The sequence below is a fragment of the Callorhinus ursinus genome, unplaced genomic scaffold (genome assembly GCF_003265705.2).
Source record: "Callorhinus ursinus isolate GAN/ISIS: 27379988/994484 unplaced genomic scaffold, GSC_fseal_2.0 scaffold12, whole genome shotgun sequence".
NCBI lineage: Eukaryota > Metazoa > Chordata > Mammalia > Carnivora > Otariidae > Callorhinus > Callorhinus ursinus.
Genome location: NW_027397074.1, coordinates 5863628 through 5881553, shown reverse-complemented (window position 1 = coordinate 5881553; position 17926 = coordinate 5863628). Strand labels below are relative to the sequence as shown.

At 35.6% G+C, this 17926-nt stretch overlaps 1 protein-coding gene across 8 annotated transcripts in view; it reads left to right on the top strand.

Moving 5' to 3' along the window:
- Positions 1 to 17926, top strand: part of FAM185A (family with sequence similarity 185 member A) — a 69353-nt gene that overhangs the window by 18207 nt on the left and 33220 nt on the right. For all 8 annotated transcript variants that reach the window (XR_012380182.1, XM_073898709.1, XM_025872769.2 and 5 more), the window contains one exon: positions 10271 to 10312. Coding sequence is in view for 7 of the 8 variants with exons in the window: in XM_073898709.1 (XP_073754810.1) it covers positions 10271 to 10312 (42 nt within the window). In the remaining variant the exon portion in view is untranslated. The remainder of the gene's footprint in view (positions 1 to 10270; positions 10313 to 17926) is intronic.

Here is a 17926-nt window from a genome sequence, read left to right as displayed (position 1 = left end):
ACCCATCCCCCCACCCCCCTACCCTCTAGAACCCTCAGTTTTTCAGAGTCCATCATCTCTCATGGTTCGTCTCCCCCTCTGACATACTCCCCTTTTCTTCCTCTCCTGTTATCTTCTTCTTTTCCTTTTTTCTTAAAATATGTTGCGTTATTTGTTTCAGAAGTACAGATCTGTGATTCAACAGTCTTGCACAATTCACAGCGCTCACCGTAGCACATACCCTCCCCAATGTCTATCACCCAGCCATCCCATCCCTCCCACCCCCAACCACTCCAGTAACACTCAGTTTGTTTCCTGAGATTAAGAATTCCTCATATCAGTGAGGTCATGTGATACATGTCTTTCTCTGATTGACTTATTTCACTCAGCATAACACCCTCCAGTTCCATCCATGTCGTTGCAAATGGCAAGATCTCATTCCTTTTGATGGCTGCATAATATTCCATTGTGTATATATACCACAACTTCTTTATCCATTCATCTGTCGATGGGCATCTTGGCTCTTTCCACAGTTTGGCTATTGTGGACATTGCTGCTATAAAACCCTCCTCATTTCTTAGTCACACCAGTGCCTGCCTACTTTTTAATAACCCTTCAGACAAGCCTAAGTTTCTTGCCTCTACTATGCACCCCTATTTCCATCCTTGCCCTAAGGGTGTCCTGATGACATCCTTGTCATTATGTGAACATGCTACTGGAGTTTGGAGGTGGGATGGGTACAGAAGAATAGGTAATGTTTTAGCCCTACAGCCTAGTAGGTGAGAAGATCAGAGTCAGGGCTAGTGAAAGAAAGGAAGTCCCTATGTTCTAGCTACAGGGATTTTAGTAAGGAGAGGTATCTTCCAGGGATCATCCCAAGCTGGAACTTTACATATATATTGCAGTGAATTCTTTGTTCTAAATGGTGATGGTCATCAAACAAATTATATTTTGGCTATATTTAAACAAGCTGGCTTGGGAATCTTAAAACTTGTTTTATGGGGAAATATGTCACTACCTCTAAACATCTGACTTATAGAAAACAGATTTGGGAAATATATGCATTCTAAGACCTGCCTGTCCAGGATTTATTTAGTTTGGCTTCCTTTTTCTTAAGCAAGGCTTAAGCTGATTTTTTTTTCAAGTAGATTTTTTTTTAACCCAACATACAGATGTTGTAAAAAGCCATTTTTTTTAACCACAAATATGATGGCAATACCTGTCTTTTGATAGATTTACCAAGTATATGAGTTTGGGGTTTTGGTATTGGTAGGTGGGTGGTTTGAAAGCAAGTTGAGAGCAAACATGTATTGAGGGCCTCAGTGGGCTAGCCCCTTTCAATTAATGGACAATTAGCTGTTTACAAAAGAAGAAACAAAACTTAAAAATGTCTAATTGTTTGCTCTCAATTACAAGTTAATTAGTGGAGGAGCAAGGATTTGGTCCAGATTTCTTGACCTTCCAGGAGATGTTTTAAACAGTGTTCAAACAAATCTGTGTAATGGCCAGGGTGAACCCAAATACCATCATTGCTTTGAGGGCTTCCTGGCATGCTCTAGAGATGTTTTCTCTAGGCAGACAGTGCTACAGCACAGATGGACTGCTTCAGCTATGTTCTATATTGTAAACTCCAGTTTCAGTAATACTTGTTATGCCTTATGACATCTGGCAAAACATGTGGATGTTCTGTATAGTGTTCAGGTTCAGCTTACCTCCATGGAGATATTTAGATATTGAATTCATTCCATAAAAGTGCTGCTGCTATCTTCAGTGTATGGTTTCTAAGGTTTCTATGAAAGGAAGAGAGAGCATGAAGTTTATATCTTGTTTATATTTTGTCTTTGTTTATATACCCTGATGGCAAACCAATACCCAACATAATGCTAAGTACTTAGAGGATGCCCAGTAAAAGGGATAATGAAAGCAGTAATATGTCTTTTCTGACCTTCCAAATTGACTCCTATGTGTAGAAAAGCAAAAATCTATCCAAATGTTTTTCCAAATGGAATTTTTAAGCATAGTTAACTATATTTTCTAGGTAAGAAAATGTGTAAAGCTAATTGGTAATACTTACTATTTGTAAGGTTGGTTGAATCATACCTATTAAGTATGTGTGCCTTCTAATGTAAAAGAAACTACTTTATTCATGATCCAACAAATATTCTGTACTGTTCTGGCACTGACAATCTAATAGAAGAATAGGTAGTTGGATAGTTTGTGTTTAGGTATAAAATTTTGTAACAGTTTATTCTCTTGATTTTCTTCTAAATTATCAAAAATTAGATTCTATGTGAATTACATTTTATTATATTCTGCTATTTGAATATTTATTTTAAAAGAATTCTGTACCAATGTATGTAAGATATACATACACGTATATGTATTCTAAATATGTTTTTAAAATATAAATATATGTAGTCTCCTGACTCTTTAGAGAGAAACAGAAGCTTCCTTGAAATGGTTTGCTGGGGTTGGTTTTTACTTATAATATAATTTAAACAATTAATGAGTTTTTAATATGTAGGCATACTCATGACCGTTGTTTTAGCATTTTATATTCAACTTATGTTATTATTTGGAATAAGTGATGAATAAAAGTGCACTTTATTGCCTTTTCTTTTTTAAAGATTTTGGTTTATTTGACAGAGACACAGCGAGAGAGGAAATATAAGTGGGAGGGGTGGGAGAGGGAGAAGCAGGCTTCCCACCGAGCAGGGAGCGCAATGTGGGACTTGATCCCAGGACTCTGAAATCATGACCTGAGACGAAGGCAGACACTTAATGACTGAGCCACCCAGGCGCCCAAAAGTGCACTTTAAATATTTAGATTCCCCATGTAACTTAGGGTCTTATGCTAGGTTCTTTGGGAATATACGTTGATAAATAAATTGCTGAGTATTAGTTCTCTCATTTTCTCTGTGCTTTACTACTTTGGATTTTAGAAACTCACAGAAGTAAAAGTTCCATTAGCTATACAAGCACAGTTGATAACTTTGATATCAGAATTTCATAAATAAATTCCCATTTTGCTTTAAGAAATGACATGTAGTCACTGATGAATTTGTACATCTGCCATGTGAATTTAGGAAGTCAGAAATAATATAAAATTTCAAAAGAAAAGCTTTTATTGGATTAAATAGAACTTTTCATGAAGTTCATGAAAATGCTTTGTTTAAATTCTAGGATTTATTGTTAAGTCTGTTGTAAAGTTTTGGTTTGATTATCATTTTGACATATGATAATGTTATGTTAATGTTGACTCTGGACACTTCAAACTTTTTTATATAAATACTAGAAAGGAATTACTGCTTGCTTTGTGGTACAGACAGCATAAATTTTTTTTTCAGGATTTAGACATGTGATACATGCAGTATTTGGACTCAGCTTCTTAGATGGACTTGGCTCTCTCTGTAAAGGTGATGCTGCCATTTTCATTTTGTGGCTTCCAAGCTTCCACCAAAGGAAGAGAGATCAGAGGTTGATGGGAAGAATTTCAGAAACTAAGCTGATTCTGCCATATATTTTTAGCCAGAATATTTTATTTTATTTTAGATTTATTTATTCAAGAGGAGAGAAAGCATGTGTGTACACACAGGGTTGAGGGGCGAGGGGCAGAGGGAGAGGGAAAGAGAGTCTCAAGCAGACTACCCACTGAGTGCGGAGCCTGAGGCAGGGTCAATCTCACAACCCTGAGATCATCACCTGAGCCGAAATCAAGAGTTGGATGCCCAACCAACTGTGCCACCCAGGTGTCCCTAGCCAGAATATTTTAAATGACTTTATCAAACCGCAAGAGGCTGAGATTGAGAATTTAGCAGTATTCTAAGGCAGGAAAAAGCACACAAATATTAGTGGGCACTGGCAATCTTTTTCATTTTTTATATTTATAATTGATCTTTCTCAAATTTCTATGAGTTCCTCCTTTTTTCCACCCCTTGGGGTATTCACCAGGATTTCATCCTGTTTTATTGTTCCTTTGCTGCTTTCTTTTTCTTGGGCAGCTTATATACTTTTGAGTCTTAACTACTCTTATATTCTGATAATTCAAATTTATATCTCTAGCTCTGACTTCTGACTTACACACCCATCTGCTTGATAGATGTAGCTAATTGGATCTTTACAGGCATCTCAAACCCAACATTTCTAACTTCTTTTCTCTTACTTTCCCCCCTCCTTCAAACCTCATCCCTAATGTGTTCCTCCTCCTTTATTTACATTTGCAGTTCTGATATTACCATGTACCAAACACCCCAAGCTAGAAATCTCGAAGTAATCCTAGATTCCTCTCTCTCTCACATCCCACTCATCTAATTAATCACCAAGTTTAAGTAGGTTTTATCACCTAAATATTTCTTCAGTCTATCCCATCTTTTTCTTTCTAATTTGTACTATTCTATTTCAGATTCTTGTCATCTCTTGCTTCAACTCTAACAATAACTGCTTCCAGGCTTGCTTTCTTCAAATCCATCCTCCTTACTGTAGCCTGTGGTGGTTTATGAGAAACGCACATTGAACATGGCATTCTCTTATTCAAACCTTTCCCATTGCCTGAATGACGTACCTAACTTTCCATTTCCCTCTTTGGACCCTATGCTTTCCCTTCCAGAATTTCATAATCTCTTACTTTCCCATATATATCCTTACCTGTTTTATACTTTGGAGTCCTTGATCAGAGCCTTTGACTATACTGATCATTCTGTTGATAGTTTTCTTAAAATGATTTTCCCACCTTTCTTTACCTCATTGACTTTTAGTAATTTTTCAATACTCAGCTAAAGCATATTCTCCTCATCTCTGGCCTTCCATTGACCCATACATTTTTGCCTAATTATAAACTCCTCAAGAGCAAGGATCATGTTTTATTCATCACTATATTAGCATTTAGCATGTGGCTTACAAATAGCAAGTGCCTTCCCTCCTGCTCCCTACCACCCCCCCCCAAATACAAAAAGAATTTAACCTTTAAGGATATTTGATTGCTCTGTTTGGATTGTTAAAGTATATGTGCTTTTAAAACCATAATCAGATTTCTTTTAGTGAAGAAAAATAAACTAATGTTCATCTGTAATTGATAGCTTATTTTTTCTTCTGACCATACTAGAATGAAGAATTACTAGCTAAGAAAAGGAGTATATTTTCTCAAACACTAGGGTTTGTGGAGAAGTTGCATAACTTGAGAGTAGAGTAAGCACACATAGTTATTACAGACCACATGGCATGTGCTTTATTGCCGAGAAGGCTTTTACGAAGATCCACCCCTCTCAAAGAGTTGATTTGCTTATTGTTTTTAGTGATTGGAGATGAAATAGGTAGAACCAAAATGTAGAAAACTGTGCTAGTAATGCCTATTTGGTTGAGTTGAGTCCTTTTAAATATTCTGCCTTATTCCACAAAGTATTTGAAGTAAGAGGTCCATTTTGTATATTCTAACAACTTTGGAATATTTCTGTTTAGGCTAGAGTTTTCTAAATATTTTGATATTTAAAAGTTTAGCATTGGGGCGCCTGGATGGCTCAGTCGGTTAGGCGTCTGCCTTCAGCTCAGCTCATGATCCCAGTGTGCTGGGATCGAGCCCCGCATCGGGCTCCCTGCTTAGCGGGGAGCTCTCTCCCTCTCCCACTCCCCCCGCTTGTGTTCCCTCTCTCGCTGTGTCTCTCTCTGTCAAATAAATAAATAAAATATTGAAAAAAAAATAAAAGTTTAGCATTGACAAAAATATTTTGAAATATTCTTTATAAATATTCCTCATTTTCATAGTTTTTCTTGTTCCACTCTGCTTTTACTATATAGAATTCTTAACATTCAAAAGAGATGTAGTCTGAGACTCTAGGTGCCACTATAATATGAACTAGTCCTCATTCTTTAATAGATCTAAAACTTCTGTCTTATGGCTGTAGGAACCATAACTTTCTTTGAGATCACTTTACTTTCATGATGAGCACTATTGATTGGCTTTTGAGAAAGACCATGTTTTCATTTAAAAAAATAGCAAATTTTTATAGAATTCATTGAGACTAGTATAAGATAATAAAGCTCTTTTGCCTTGCTGAGTGACTGGACTCACTAGCTAAATGACTGACTATAAAACTGTCATAGTTCTTTACTAATAGTTAAAAATCATAAAAATCTGTGGTCTACTTCATCTTATTTTTGAAGTGTTCAGGAGGTAGAAGCGATAAAGAGAATTCTGAGTGGAAGTCCTAACTGTTTTACACTAATCTCCCTAAAGCATGGTTTTCTCTCTCTTTTTTTGTTTTTTTTTTTTTAAGATTTTATTTATTTATTTGTCAGAGAGAGAGAGAGGGAGAGAGCACAAGCAGGGAGAGTGGCAGGCAGAGGGAGAAGCAAGCTCCCCGCCGAGCAAGGAGCTCAATGCAGGACTCGATCCCAGGACCCTGGGATCATGACCTCAGCCAAAGGCAGATGCTTAACTGACTGAGCCACCCAGGTGCCCCTAAAGCATGGTTTTCTTATTGTTACGCATCTTAAAATTCTTCAGTGACTTCTTTCTGTTTAGGATGATAAAGTCAATAGACTAGCACCCCATGGTTCTTCTACAGGTTGCTCGTCACTTGTTTTTCCAAACTAAATTTGAACATTTTAAAATCATTCAAATCAATAAAAAAAAACATTTAAAAAATAATATTGACTATGTACTGGGTACTGTACTATGCTTTTAGGATATAATGCTAAATAAGAAAGACATGATTCCCCATCCTCATAGACTTCCCTAATTGCTTCAGTTTAACTGATTTGTATGATTTAAACCTAGCATGTGTAGTTCTGCCTTTTTACTTTTGTTTATGTAATTCTTTTTCCCAGAAAATCCTTCCCCCTCAACATATTCAAATTTTATCCATATTTCAAATCTCAGCTCTGGTGATATCTCCACTATGACTCTTCTCCTTCATATCAGGTCGTTTTAGTCTCTTCTGAATGGCCGTGGCACCTAATACATATTGTTTGCTTATGACTTTCACTTATAATTATTTATAAATACTAAATTTTAACTTTTCATGTGTGTATTTTCCCAGATATCGTATAAGGCTTTGGATGGCCAGGCTGTCTTCTGGCCCCTCCCCCAAATGATTTATGTCCCTCCCACATGCAGAATACACTCCCTTCCTTCCAAGTTTCCTAAAAGTCTCATCCCATTATGCACCACATCACAGTCCAGAATCTCTTCATCAATATCAGATCAAGGTGTATGTGAGGCTCTTCAAGTATAATTGCTTAAGTACAATTCCTCAAGAACAATTTCTCTGAATCTGAAGACCTGTGAACTAAAGAGACAAGTTATCTAGCCCCGCTCCCACCCCCATGCATACCACCTACACACCCAACATACACTGATGGGACAGGTATAGGATAATTGCTATAGACTTTCCTGTTCAAAAGTGGGAAAATGAGAGGCACAAGGGGGTCACCGGTCCATAGTGATTTTGAAATTTGGGTGGGCAAACATTGGAGTTTCTTTGATTATATCAAAAGGCCTGGGAATAATTCTTTAGGGTTTCAGGCTTTGCCCTCTGAGTTTTTGTCCTCCCTTTGAGTCATTCTTCCTTTTTCATGAAATACATCGTGTGTTTGCATCTGAGTGGTTTTCTCAGTCTGCTTCCTGACAGAATTTTGGAAACCCAGTGGTCTCTTTACTTTCTACTGTAACTGTTCCTTTCAGTTCAGTTTCGCAGTGTGTTTGCTGTTGTTATTCTCTCAAAAATTTTGTCCGCCTCCTCTGAATCATGTTGGGGTTTATTCCATAAGATAAAAGCCACATCTAAGAATCTCCTTAAAAAAATGTGGACTTCTGCAGAGATACTGAGGTAAAATGTACTCAAGCTTTCTTGAATGTCTGTTGTTTGAGAGGATCTATGAAATACACCTTTAATTTTTTTAAATGGCTTTTTGTATAATTAGTACTGTGAAGTACCACTCTTGATCTTTCTGGGGTCTTAAAAAGAGGTTTTGCAGTCACCCCTTAGCTTCATTTTTAGACCATGTACTGCCAATGCCCTGGATTCAAACTTTGTTTGGAAGCTATTACTAACTTTAACATCTTTGCCATCTTGAGAGGCTGAAAATTTTCAAAACTATGTGTGTCTTGGTTTTGTTTGTTTGATTAACAGTCCTTTCTTTAGATTAGTTTATCTCTCTTCTTTTGCATTTTACAGTAAGTGGCAAAAAAAAAAGTAGGTAGCACTCACAACACTTTAACCTTGCTTGGAAATCTTAGTTAAATCACTCCGTTCATTAAGGTACATTTCCTGGTTTCCACATTACTGAAGATAATGGCATTGTTAAGTTTCTACAACTACTTAACAAGAATCCTCCTTTCTCCAATTTCCAAAAACGTTTTCCTCACTTCCTCTTGAGCCCTTGTGGGAAGAATACTCAAAGTCCAGCTTTCTCCTAACAGTGTGTTCAAGGCAATTTAAGCTTTCTGTAACATGTTCCTCAAAATCTTTCTAACTTCTACCCACTGCCAAGTTCCAAAGCTACTCCTACATTTTTAGGTATTTATTATGGCAGCACCCCACTTTCATCTTTCAACATCTATACTAGTTACCTCTTCCTGTGTAACAAATTACCTCAAAACTTAGCAGCTGAAAGCAACAAACATTTATTGTCTTATAGTTCGAATGGATCAGGAATCTTGGTGTGGCTTAACTGGCTCCTCTGCCTCAAGACCTCTTATGAGGTTGTTATGAAAGTGTCATCTGAGGCTGTGGGGTCCATTTGAAGCTTCCACCAAAGGTCAGTCGGCTTCCTAGCTCATTCCTGTGGTTGTTGGCAGAATTCAGGTCAGACCTGTTGGCTGGAGGCCTTTTTTAGTTCCTTCCTAGTGGGCTTCTTTCATAGGGCAGTTGTCAACATGGTTAGCTGGCTTCCTTCAGAGCAGAAGAGGGCTAGCAAGACAGAAACCAGAATCTTTTTGTAACCTAATTTTGGAAGCAATATCCCATCACTTTTGCCTTATTTTCTGTGTTAAAAGCAAATTATTAGGTACAGCCTATACATAATGGGAGGAAATTATACAAGGGCATGAATACCAGGAGGCAGGGATCATTGAAAGCCATCTTAGAAGCTATGTGATCTTTGGCCACTAATTGCATGTGATGGTGAATCTGCATTTACTGGATTTGAAAATTGGAAGAGAGTGTCTAGAGCACACCAATGAAATAATATTTACATAACACATTTAAAAGAATCTTTACAACCTTGTAACTTACTGAGACTTGAAAATTTTAGGAGCTTAATTTCTCCATACAAACCAAGTTTTATTCCTACACAAATGTACCCCTTGTTCATATCCTCAAATGAAGTATGATGGAATATAAGACTTTTAGAGAGATTTTTGCAATCAAAATACATCTAACTGTTGAACAAATGAATCAAGTGTTTTGTTTGATTTTGCTCAGGTACTTATACATGTCAGTATTTACAGTGATGCAAGAAATTAAGTAAAGGAGTCCAGTTACCCTAGATTATTTCTGAGATAAAAGCTATTCCTTTACTTTTTAATGTAGTTTTGGAATGATGATAGAAGAGGCAACGTTGCTTACATTTTCAGTGCAGTAAACATAGGTAGTGTGGGTCTAGGAGTAATTCTCCAAACAAATACACATATGGAGAAAAATCCTACTAATTTTGGTATTAGAGGAAAGGAGGCTGGGGAGAATGGTTGCAATATCCTATTCTTGTCCTGGAAAAGTATATTTTTATCAAGAGACAGGAACCTCTGAAGCCTTTTTCTTTGCTAATCATACTTCAATGTGTTCATTATTCCTGCCCCAAACTCTGTAACTCTTGGCACAGAAACTACTATAATAGACATGGCAGAGTGACCTGAAAAACAACAGTAATAACTTTTTTCCATAGATTATTTTAGTGTTAGTTGTTCAAAATTTAGTTTTGAGTGATCGGATAAATACAGTGATGTTTATGTTGAAAATACATAGTGAGTACATCTAAGTAACTTTTTCATCTATGGATTATGGAAGTATCATTTTTCTTTCATGTTTCATAGAAAGTATGGTGGTTTGTTTTGTAGTTATTCTAGAGAAGCTTAAGGTGAAATAGAGGAAGAGAGTTTGTATAGATGACAAAAGCTAGTTATTTCAGAGTTGCAGCTAAATCTCTTACTAGATTTGTAATACTGAGAAAATTTGTGAACAATAATAATGTTATTAAATAATATTATGGATGTCCAACCATGTTTTAAAATACTATATAACAGTTTCTTTCTAAATTATCCCTAATATATAAAATTGTCTTCTTTTTTCTTTTACAGGTAATATAACATTACAAAGCAAGATGGGTAATATCACAGTAGGTATGTACTAAGCTGCTGGTTGGTAAATTTTGCATCCTTTAAAAAATTGCTATATTTGTGATATTTTATTAGGATAAATAAAATCTGAAGTTTAGCTGATGAACCCAATAGGAAGAGATTGAAACTTTTTTGTTCAGTGAGAGATTAAGTTGAAAATAAAGGCTTCTTGGGGTGCCTGGGTGACTCAGTTGGTTAAGCGACTGCCTTCGGTTCAGGTCATGATCCTGGAGTCCCGGGATCGAGTCCCGCATTGGGCTCCCTGCTCAGCGGCGTGTCTGCTTCTCCTTCTGACCCTCTTCCCTCTCGTGCTCTCTGTCTCTCATTCTCTCTTTCTCAAATAAATAAATAAAATCTTAAAAAAAAAAAGAAAAGAAAGGCTTCTTAAGTGATAGTTTTAAATCATACTAAGACATGACAGAAGGATTTACCTGTTTCCGGTGGGAAATCAAGACTTACTGTTGACTGTTCAGGCCATTTCATCAGAGGACACATCTAGGGATGGTAAGGGAAATTTCTAGTGTGAACAAAAAGGTACACTGGTGAGAAGCTGAGCTCACTGGGGAGAGAAAATGCTAGACATGGGCAGAGTTTGTAGCAATAAGGCAAGGGAGGAAAAGGAGGAGAATGTTGCAAATTGAGAGGCACAGGGAATTTCACTACCAACTAGAAGGCCCTTTAGGCAGATATGAATTTGAGGAATACTTGTAATATATAATACAATAATGCTAGTGTTATTCTTGGATGTAAATATGGGAACATGTAAACCATTCTCTCTAAAATTGGAAATAAATGGTTATTTATCCATACTGGAAAAGAATTGTAATAGCAGTAATGTATGTATCTGAAGATGGTTTCAAATTCTGTATGAATGATTAACATTATGAATTCATTTTAATTTTCCATATGAACTTTTTCTTTTTCCCACTATTAAGTACTAGAGGGATTTTCAGACAAAATGTTTTATTTTTTTTAGATAAATCTCTGTCCACTCAAAGAAAATGACCTGAGTCCACTGTTAAAATTATAAGGGTGTCTGGGTGGCTCAGTCGATTGAATGTCCAGCTCTTGGTTTTGGCTCGGGTGGTGATCCTTGGGGTCCTAGGATAGAGCTCTGTGTTGGGCTCCGTGGTTGGCAGGGAATATGCTTGGAGAGTCTTTCCCTCTGCCTCTCCCCTCACTTGCACGTGTGCCTGCTCTCTCTCTCTCTCTCTTGCTCTCTCTCTCAAATGAATAAATCTTAAAATATATATATATAATTGACCACAATTATAGAAGTAGTTAATGACCTTTATAATTTTCTTTAGCAAAACATAAATTGTGTCTGTAGTTTTAGGTTCTTAAAAATCCACAAGTATATGAAGGTAAATAAAGGTTGAATTCTTATTTTATAAACATGGTTGATACATTTGGGGTTTTATTTTGGAAGAATCTCTTAAAATAAGAGAAAATGTATACATTTGTTAAGTTATCATATTTTGATCTGTTGTAGTATGGAAAAACATGGACTTTAGAAGTAGATTTGATTGTGAATTTTGGTCCTACCACCTGTTAGCTGTGTGACTCTGATCAAATTAGCCTCTCTGAGTTTGCATTTTTACACATAAAATGGATACCACTTATATAGCACAAGGTTGTTAAGATATTAAATAACGTAGTACTAACAGCCTACTGTTGACCAGAGGCCTTAACCAATAATACAAGCTGTCAATTAACATATATTTTCTATGTTGTAGGTATTAAATACTATATTATATAATAAAGTAAGCAAGAGAAAAGAAATGTTAAGAAAATCATAAGGAAGAGAAAAAGGATGTATAGTACTGTACTGTATATTTGTCCAAAAAAATCCACTTATGAGTGGACTCAGTTCAAACCTGTGTTGTTCAAGGGGCAATGGTCTAAAGTACAGCCCAATGCATGATAGTTATCCAATAAACTATCCTTCTCTTTCCTCTTCCAGTTTATTATCTGTAATATAAAACTAGTAAGCCACTATGTTTTAACCTTAATTATGAAGAAAATATTCATTTCATATATTCCTTTATTTCTTTCATTATCTCTGTTAAGACTTTGGAAGGAAGATATAAATTATGTCTCTACTGCTCTCAACATTGTGTTAATGTTTGAAGACAGTCTTGAGTATAGCAGTAACTAGTCAACATCTATTTATTGAGTACCTACTCTCTATCAGGAACTCTTTTAGGTACCAGGGAATATTATGATCAACAAGACATAGTCTCCATGCTCACCTTCGGCCTGAGAAGAAAGACAATAAGCATGTAAATAACCAAAGATAACTTCAGATTGTGCAATGAATAAATAAGAGAGGGAAATGGAATAGAGAGTAGGGAAAAGAAAGCTACTGCATTTAGCAATCAGGGAGGGTCTGAAGAAGGGATATTTGAACTAAAGCCAGAATAATGGGAAAGAGGCTCATAAAATTCTGGATGCAGAGCTCCCCAGATAGAGGAAAAGCCAGTGTAAGCCCTGAAAATGGAATGAATCTACATTTTCAAGGTATAGAAGGAGAACTTGGGGAGAGTCGTGGGAGATGAGCTAAGTGAGGGCTAGATCATAGGACTTTATAGACATTGTAAGAATAGGGACTTAATTCCAACTACAACAGGTGTTAGCAGGGGAGTAATATATAATTTACATTTTAAAAGAGCAACCAAGGGGCGCCTGGGTGGCTCAGTCATTAGGCGTCTGCCTTCAGCTCAGATCATGATCCTAGCGTCCTGGGATCGAGCCCCGCATCAGGCTCCCTGCTACATGAGAAGCCTGCTTCTCCCTCTCCCACTTCCCCTGCTTGTGTTCCCTCTCTTGCTACATCTCTCTCTGTCAAACAAATAAATAAAATCTTTAAAAAAAAAAAAGCAACCAAGATGTTCTGTGATATACCAGAGGGTGTAGAAGTTGAAGCAGGCAACTAGAAAGCTTAATTTGTTTATTCTGTTGATGGATACCTCGGCTGTGTCTAGTTTTTGGCAATTGTAAACAAATTTTCTATGAACGTTCTTAGACAAGTCATTTTATGGAGAGCTATATGGATTATATATACATATGTATATAAAATATACATGTGTATATATAAAAATACATACACATTTATATGTATGTATTTTTCTCCTCTAGGGTAAATGCCTAGGAATAGAATTGCTGATTTGAGTATGCATGATAAACTACCAGTCTTTTCCCCAAAGTTCTATTTTACACTTCATTCTATAGTGTATGAGAATTCTAATTGTTCCACATCCTCACCAACATTTTTATTATCAGTCTTTTAATTTTACCCATTCTGGTGTGTGTACAGTCGTTTTCCTATGATATTAATTTACATTTCCCAGGTGACTAATGATGTTCAGTACTTTTTCATGTGCTTATTGGTTATTAGTATATCTTTCTTTTTGAAGTTTTGTTCAGATCTTTTGCCCATTTATTTTTCAATTGGATTATTTGTCTTTTTATTATTGAATTGGAGGAGTTGTTTATATATTCTGGGAACAGCCCTTTGTCAGATATTCTTTTTCCATATTTCCTCTCAGTCTGTGGCTTGCCTGTTCATTTTCTTAATAGTGTATTTTGATGGGAAGATTTCTATTTTGATGAAGTCTGATTTACCGATTATTTTTATGGTTATTGATTTCTGTGTCCTGAGAAATCTTTGTTCTGCCTTCAATCATAAAGCTGTTCTCCTGTTTTCCTCTAGCACCTTTATAATGTTTGCTTTCACCTTTGATCTATCTCTAATTTTTTTAAAGATTTTATTTATTCATGAGAGACAGAGAGAGAGAGAGAGAGAGAAGCAGAGGGAGAAGCAGGCTCCCCGCTGAGCAGGGAGCCCGATGCGGAACTCGATCCCGGGACCCTGGGATCATGACCTGAGCCGAAGGCAGACGCTTAACCATCTGAGCTACCCAGGCGCCCACTGTCTCTAATTTTTTGTGTTTAATATGAATTGGGAATCAAGATTCTTTTCCCCATATGGATGTTCTAGTTATTACATCACCATTTGTTGAAAAATCTTTCATTCTCCAATGTTTTATTTCAGCATCTTTGTCTAGAATCAAGTGACTGTATAAGTTAATAGATATTTTATTATTGTATTAATATTTTCTGTTTTATCTGGTTTTACATTTGGTAAGTGGTATTTTCAAGAAATCTGTCTATTTTATCAAATTGTCAAATTTGTTCACATAATGTTGTGCAAAGTATTCCCTTATACTCCTTTTTATGCCTATAGGTTGTATAGGGATTTCTTTTTTTTTTTTAAAGATTTTATTTATTTATTTGACAGAGAGAGACACAGTGAGAGAGGGAACACAAGCAGAGGGAGTGGGAGAGGGAGAAGCAGGCTTCCCGTGGAGCAGGGAGCCGGATGAGGGGCTTGATCCCAGGACCCTGGGACCATGACCTGAGCCGAAGGCAGATGCTTAACGACTGAGCCACCCAGGCGCCCTGTATAGGGATATTTCTTTTCCTTTTCATTCCTGATATTGATACTTGTATTCTCTTTTTCTTGATTAATAAAGCTAGACTTTATAATTTTGTTAATCGTTTCAAAGAACCAACTTTTCACTTAGTATCTCTATTGTTCTAATGTATTGATTGATTTCTTCTCTTTATTATGTTCTTTTATTTGAGTTTCCTTCCTCTTCTTTTTCTAGCTTCTCCAGGTAAAACCTTAGGTCATTGATTTTAGACTTTCTTTTTTTTTTTTATTCGGGGGATTTTCTTTGTTAATATTAGCATTTAAATTACAAGTCTGTTAAAAGCAGTGTATTCCCCACATTTTGAAATGTTGCAATTTTTTTTCTTCCATAATTTGGCTATTGTAAATAATGCTTCAGTAAACATAGGGGTGCATACCTTTTAATTAGTGTTTTTTAATTTTTTATTTTAATTCCAGCGTAGTTAACATGTAGTGTTATATTAGTTTCAGCTGTACAAGATAGTGATTTAACAATTTCATTACATCACCCAGTACTCATCATGACAAGTGCCCTCCTTAATTTCCATGACCTATTTCACCATACCTCCACCAACCTCCCCTCTGGTAACCATCAGTTTGTTCTCTATAATGAAGAGTCTATTTCTTGGTTTGTCTCTCTTTTTTTTTCTTTACATAGGTCCATGTATGGATCCAACATAGATCCATCCTTGTTGCAAGTGGCAAGATTTCTTTAAAGTTTTATGTGTACAATATAGTGATTCAGTAATTCCATATATTACTAAGTGCTCATCATGGCAAGTGTTTCCCTTCACCTATTTTCTTCACCTATTTCACCCATCCCTCTACCTATCTCCCCTCTGGTAACCATCATTTGTTCTGTATAGTTAAGAGTCTGTTTTTACATTTGTCTTTTTTCTTTGTTTCATTTTTTTTTTTTGTCTAAATTCCACATATGAGTGAAATCATCTGGTATTTGTCTTTCTCTGACCAACTTATTTCACATAGCATAATACTCTCTAGCTCCAACCATGTTGTTGCAAATGGTAAGATTTCATTCTTTTTTATGGTTGGATAATATTCTGTTGTATACCATATCTTTATCTATCCGTCAATGGACATTTGGGTTGCTTCCATAATTTAGCTATTGTAAATAATGCTGCACTAAACACAGGGATGTGTAGTGTCTATATATCCCTTAGAATTAGTGTTTTCATATTCTTTGGGTAAACACCTCCTAGTGTGATTGATGGATCATATAGTAGCTCTATTTTTAATTTTTTGAGGAACCTCTCTACTGTCTTTCACAGTGCCTGCACCAGTTTGTGTTCCCACTGACAGTGCAAGAGAGTTCCTTTTTCTCTATATCCTCACCATTACTTGTTGTTTCTTGTGTTTTTGATTTTAGCCATTCTGACAGGTATGAGGTGATAATTTCATTGTGCATTTGATTTACATTTCCCTGATAATGACGTTGAGCGTCTTTTCATGTGTCTGTTGGCCATCTGGATGTCTTGTTTGAAGAAATGTCTGTTCATGTCTTCTGCCCATTTTTAAATTGGATTATTTGTGTTTTTGGTGTTGAATTGTAGAAGTTCTCTATATATTTTGGATACTAACTATTGGGTAAGTCATTTGCAAATATCTTCTCCCATTCAGTAGGTTGCCATTTAGTTTTATTGATTGTTTCCTTTGCTGTGCAGAAGCTTTTTATTTTGATGTAGTCCCAATAGTTTAATTTTTTATTATTTCCCTTGCCTCAGGAGACATACCTAGAAAAATATTGCTACAGCTGTTGTGAGAGAAATTACTGCCTGTGCTCCCTTCTAGGATTTTCATGGTTTCAGGTCTTACATTTAGGTCTTTCATTCATTTGGAATTTGTTTTTGTGTTTGGTGTAAGAAAGTGGTCCGGTTTCATTCTTTTGCGTGTAGCTGTCCTGTTTTCTCAACACCATTTACTGAAGAGACTGTATTTTTCCCATCAGATATTCTTTCAAGCTTTGTTGAAGATTAATTGGCCATATAATTGTGGGTTTATATCTGGGCTTTCTATTCTGTTCCATTGATCTATGTGTCTGTTTTTGTGCCAGTACCATACTATTTGATTACTACAGATTTGTAATATGACTTAAAGTCTAGAATTCTGATACCTGAAGTTTGCTTTTCTTTTTAAAGACTGTTTGGCTTTACTAGGGGTCTATTGTGGTTCCATACATATTTTAGGATTGTTTGTTCTAGTTCTATTAAATGTTGCATTTTTTAAAATCATCCTTTAGAGGATTTTTAATTTTACTTTTCATTTCTTCTTTGATCCATAGAAGTCTCTTGTTGAATTTTCATATATTTAAGATTTTTATAGATCTCCTATTTTATTGATTTCTAAATAAATTCCATTCTGGTCAGAGAAAATACTTTGTGTGATTTCAGGGTTGTTGTTTTTACATTTGTTGCAGTTTATTTTATCACCCAGCATATGGTTTTCTCTTGTAAATTTTCATATCACATGCCTTTGAAATGAGTGTATGATAAAATAAATTATTTTTGTTGTTTAGTTCTATCAGTTGCTGAGAGAGGTGTCAAATTTTTCAATGAATTCTGTCAGCTTTCATTAGCTTTTGAATCCCTGTTATTTATGATATTCATATTCATGATTGTTATGGTTTCCTGATGAATTAACCCTTTTGTCATTATAAAATGCTTTATCTCAAGTAATACTCTCTGTCCTGAATTAACTTCATCTAATGATAAAAACACTCTTCCCTTATGCTTAATATTAGTAATAATAAAAGCACTCTTGCCTTCTTATGCTTAATGTTAGCATGGTTTATCTTTTTCTGTTCATTTACTCTCAATCTATCTTTATGTTTAAAAAGCATCTTTTGTAAACAACATGGTTGGCACTTTTTTAAAGTTCATTTTGCAAAATCTTTGTCTTTTAATTGGAGGGTGTAGTCCATTAACATTTAATATAATTATTGATATGGTTGGATATGGATATACCACTTTATTTTATTTTGTCTCTTCTATTTTTTGTTTTTTTCTTTTTTGCATTAATTTGATATATTTCAGAATTCATTTTAATTTTCCTTTTGACTTTTTAGCTATACCTTTTTGCATTACTTTTTAGCAGTTTCTAGTGATTTCAGTATAGAAACTTAACTT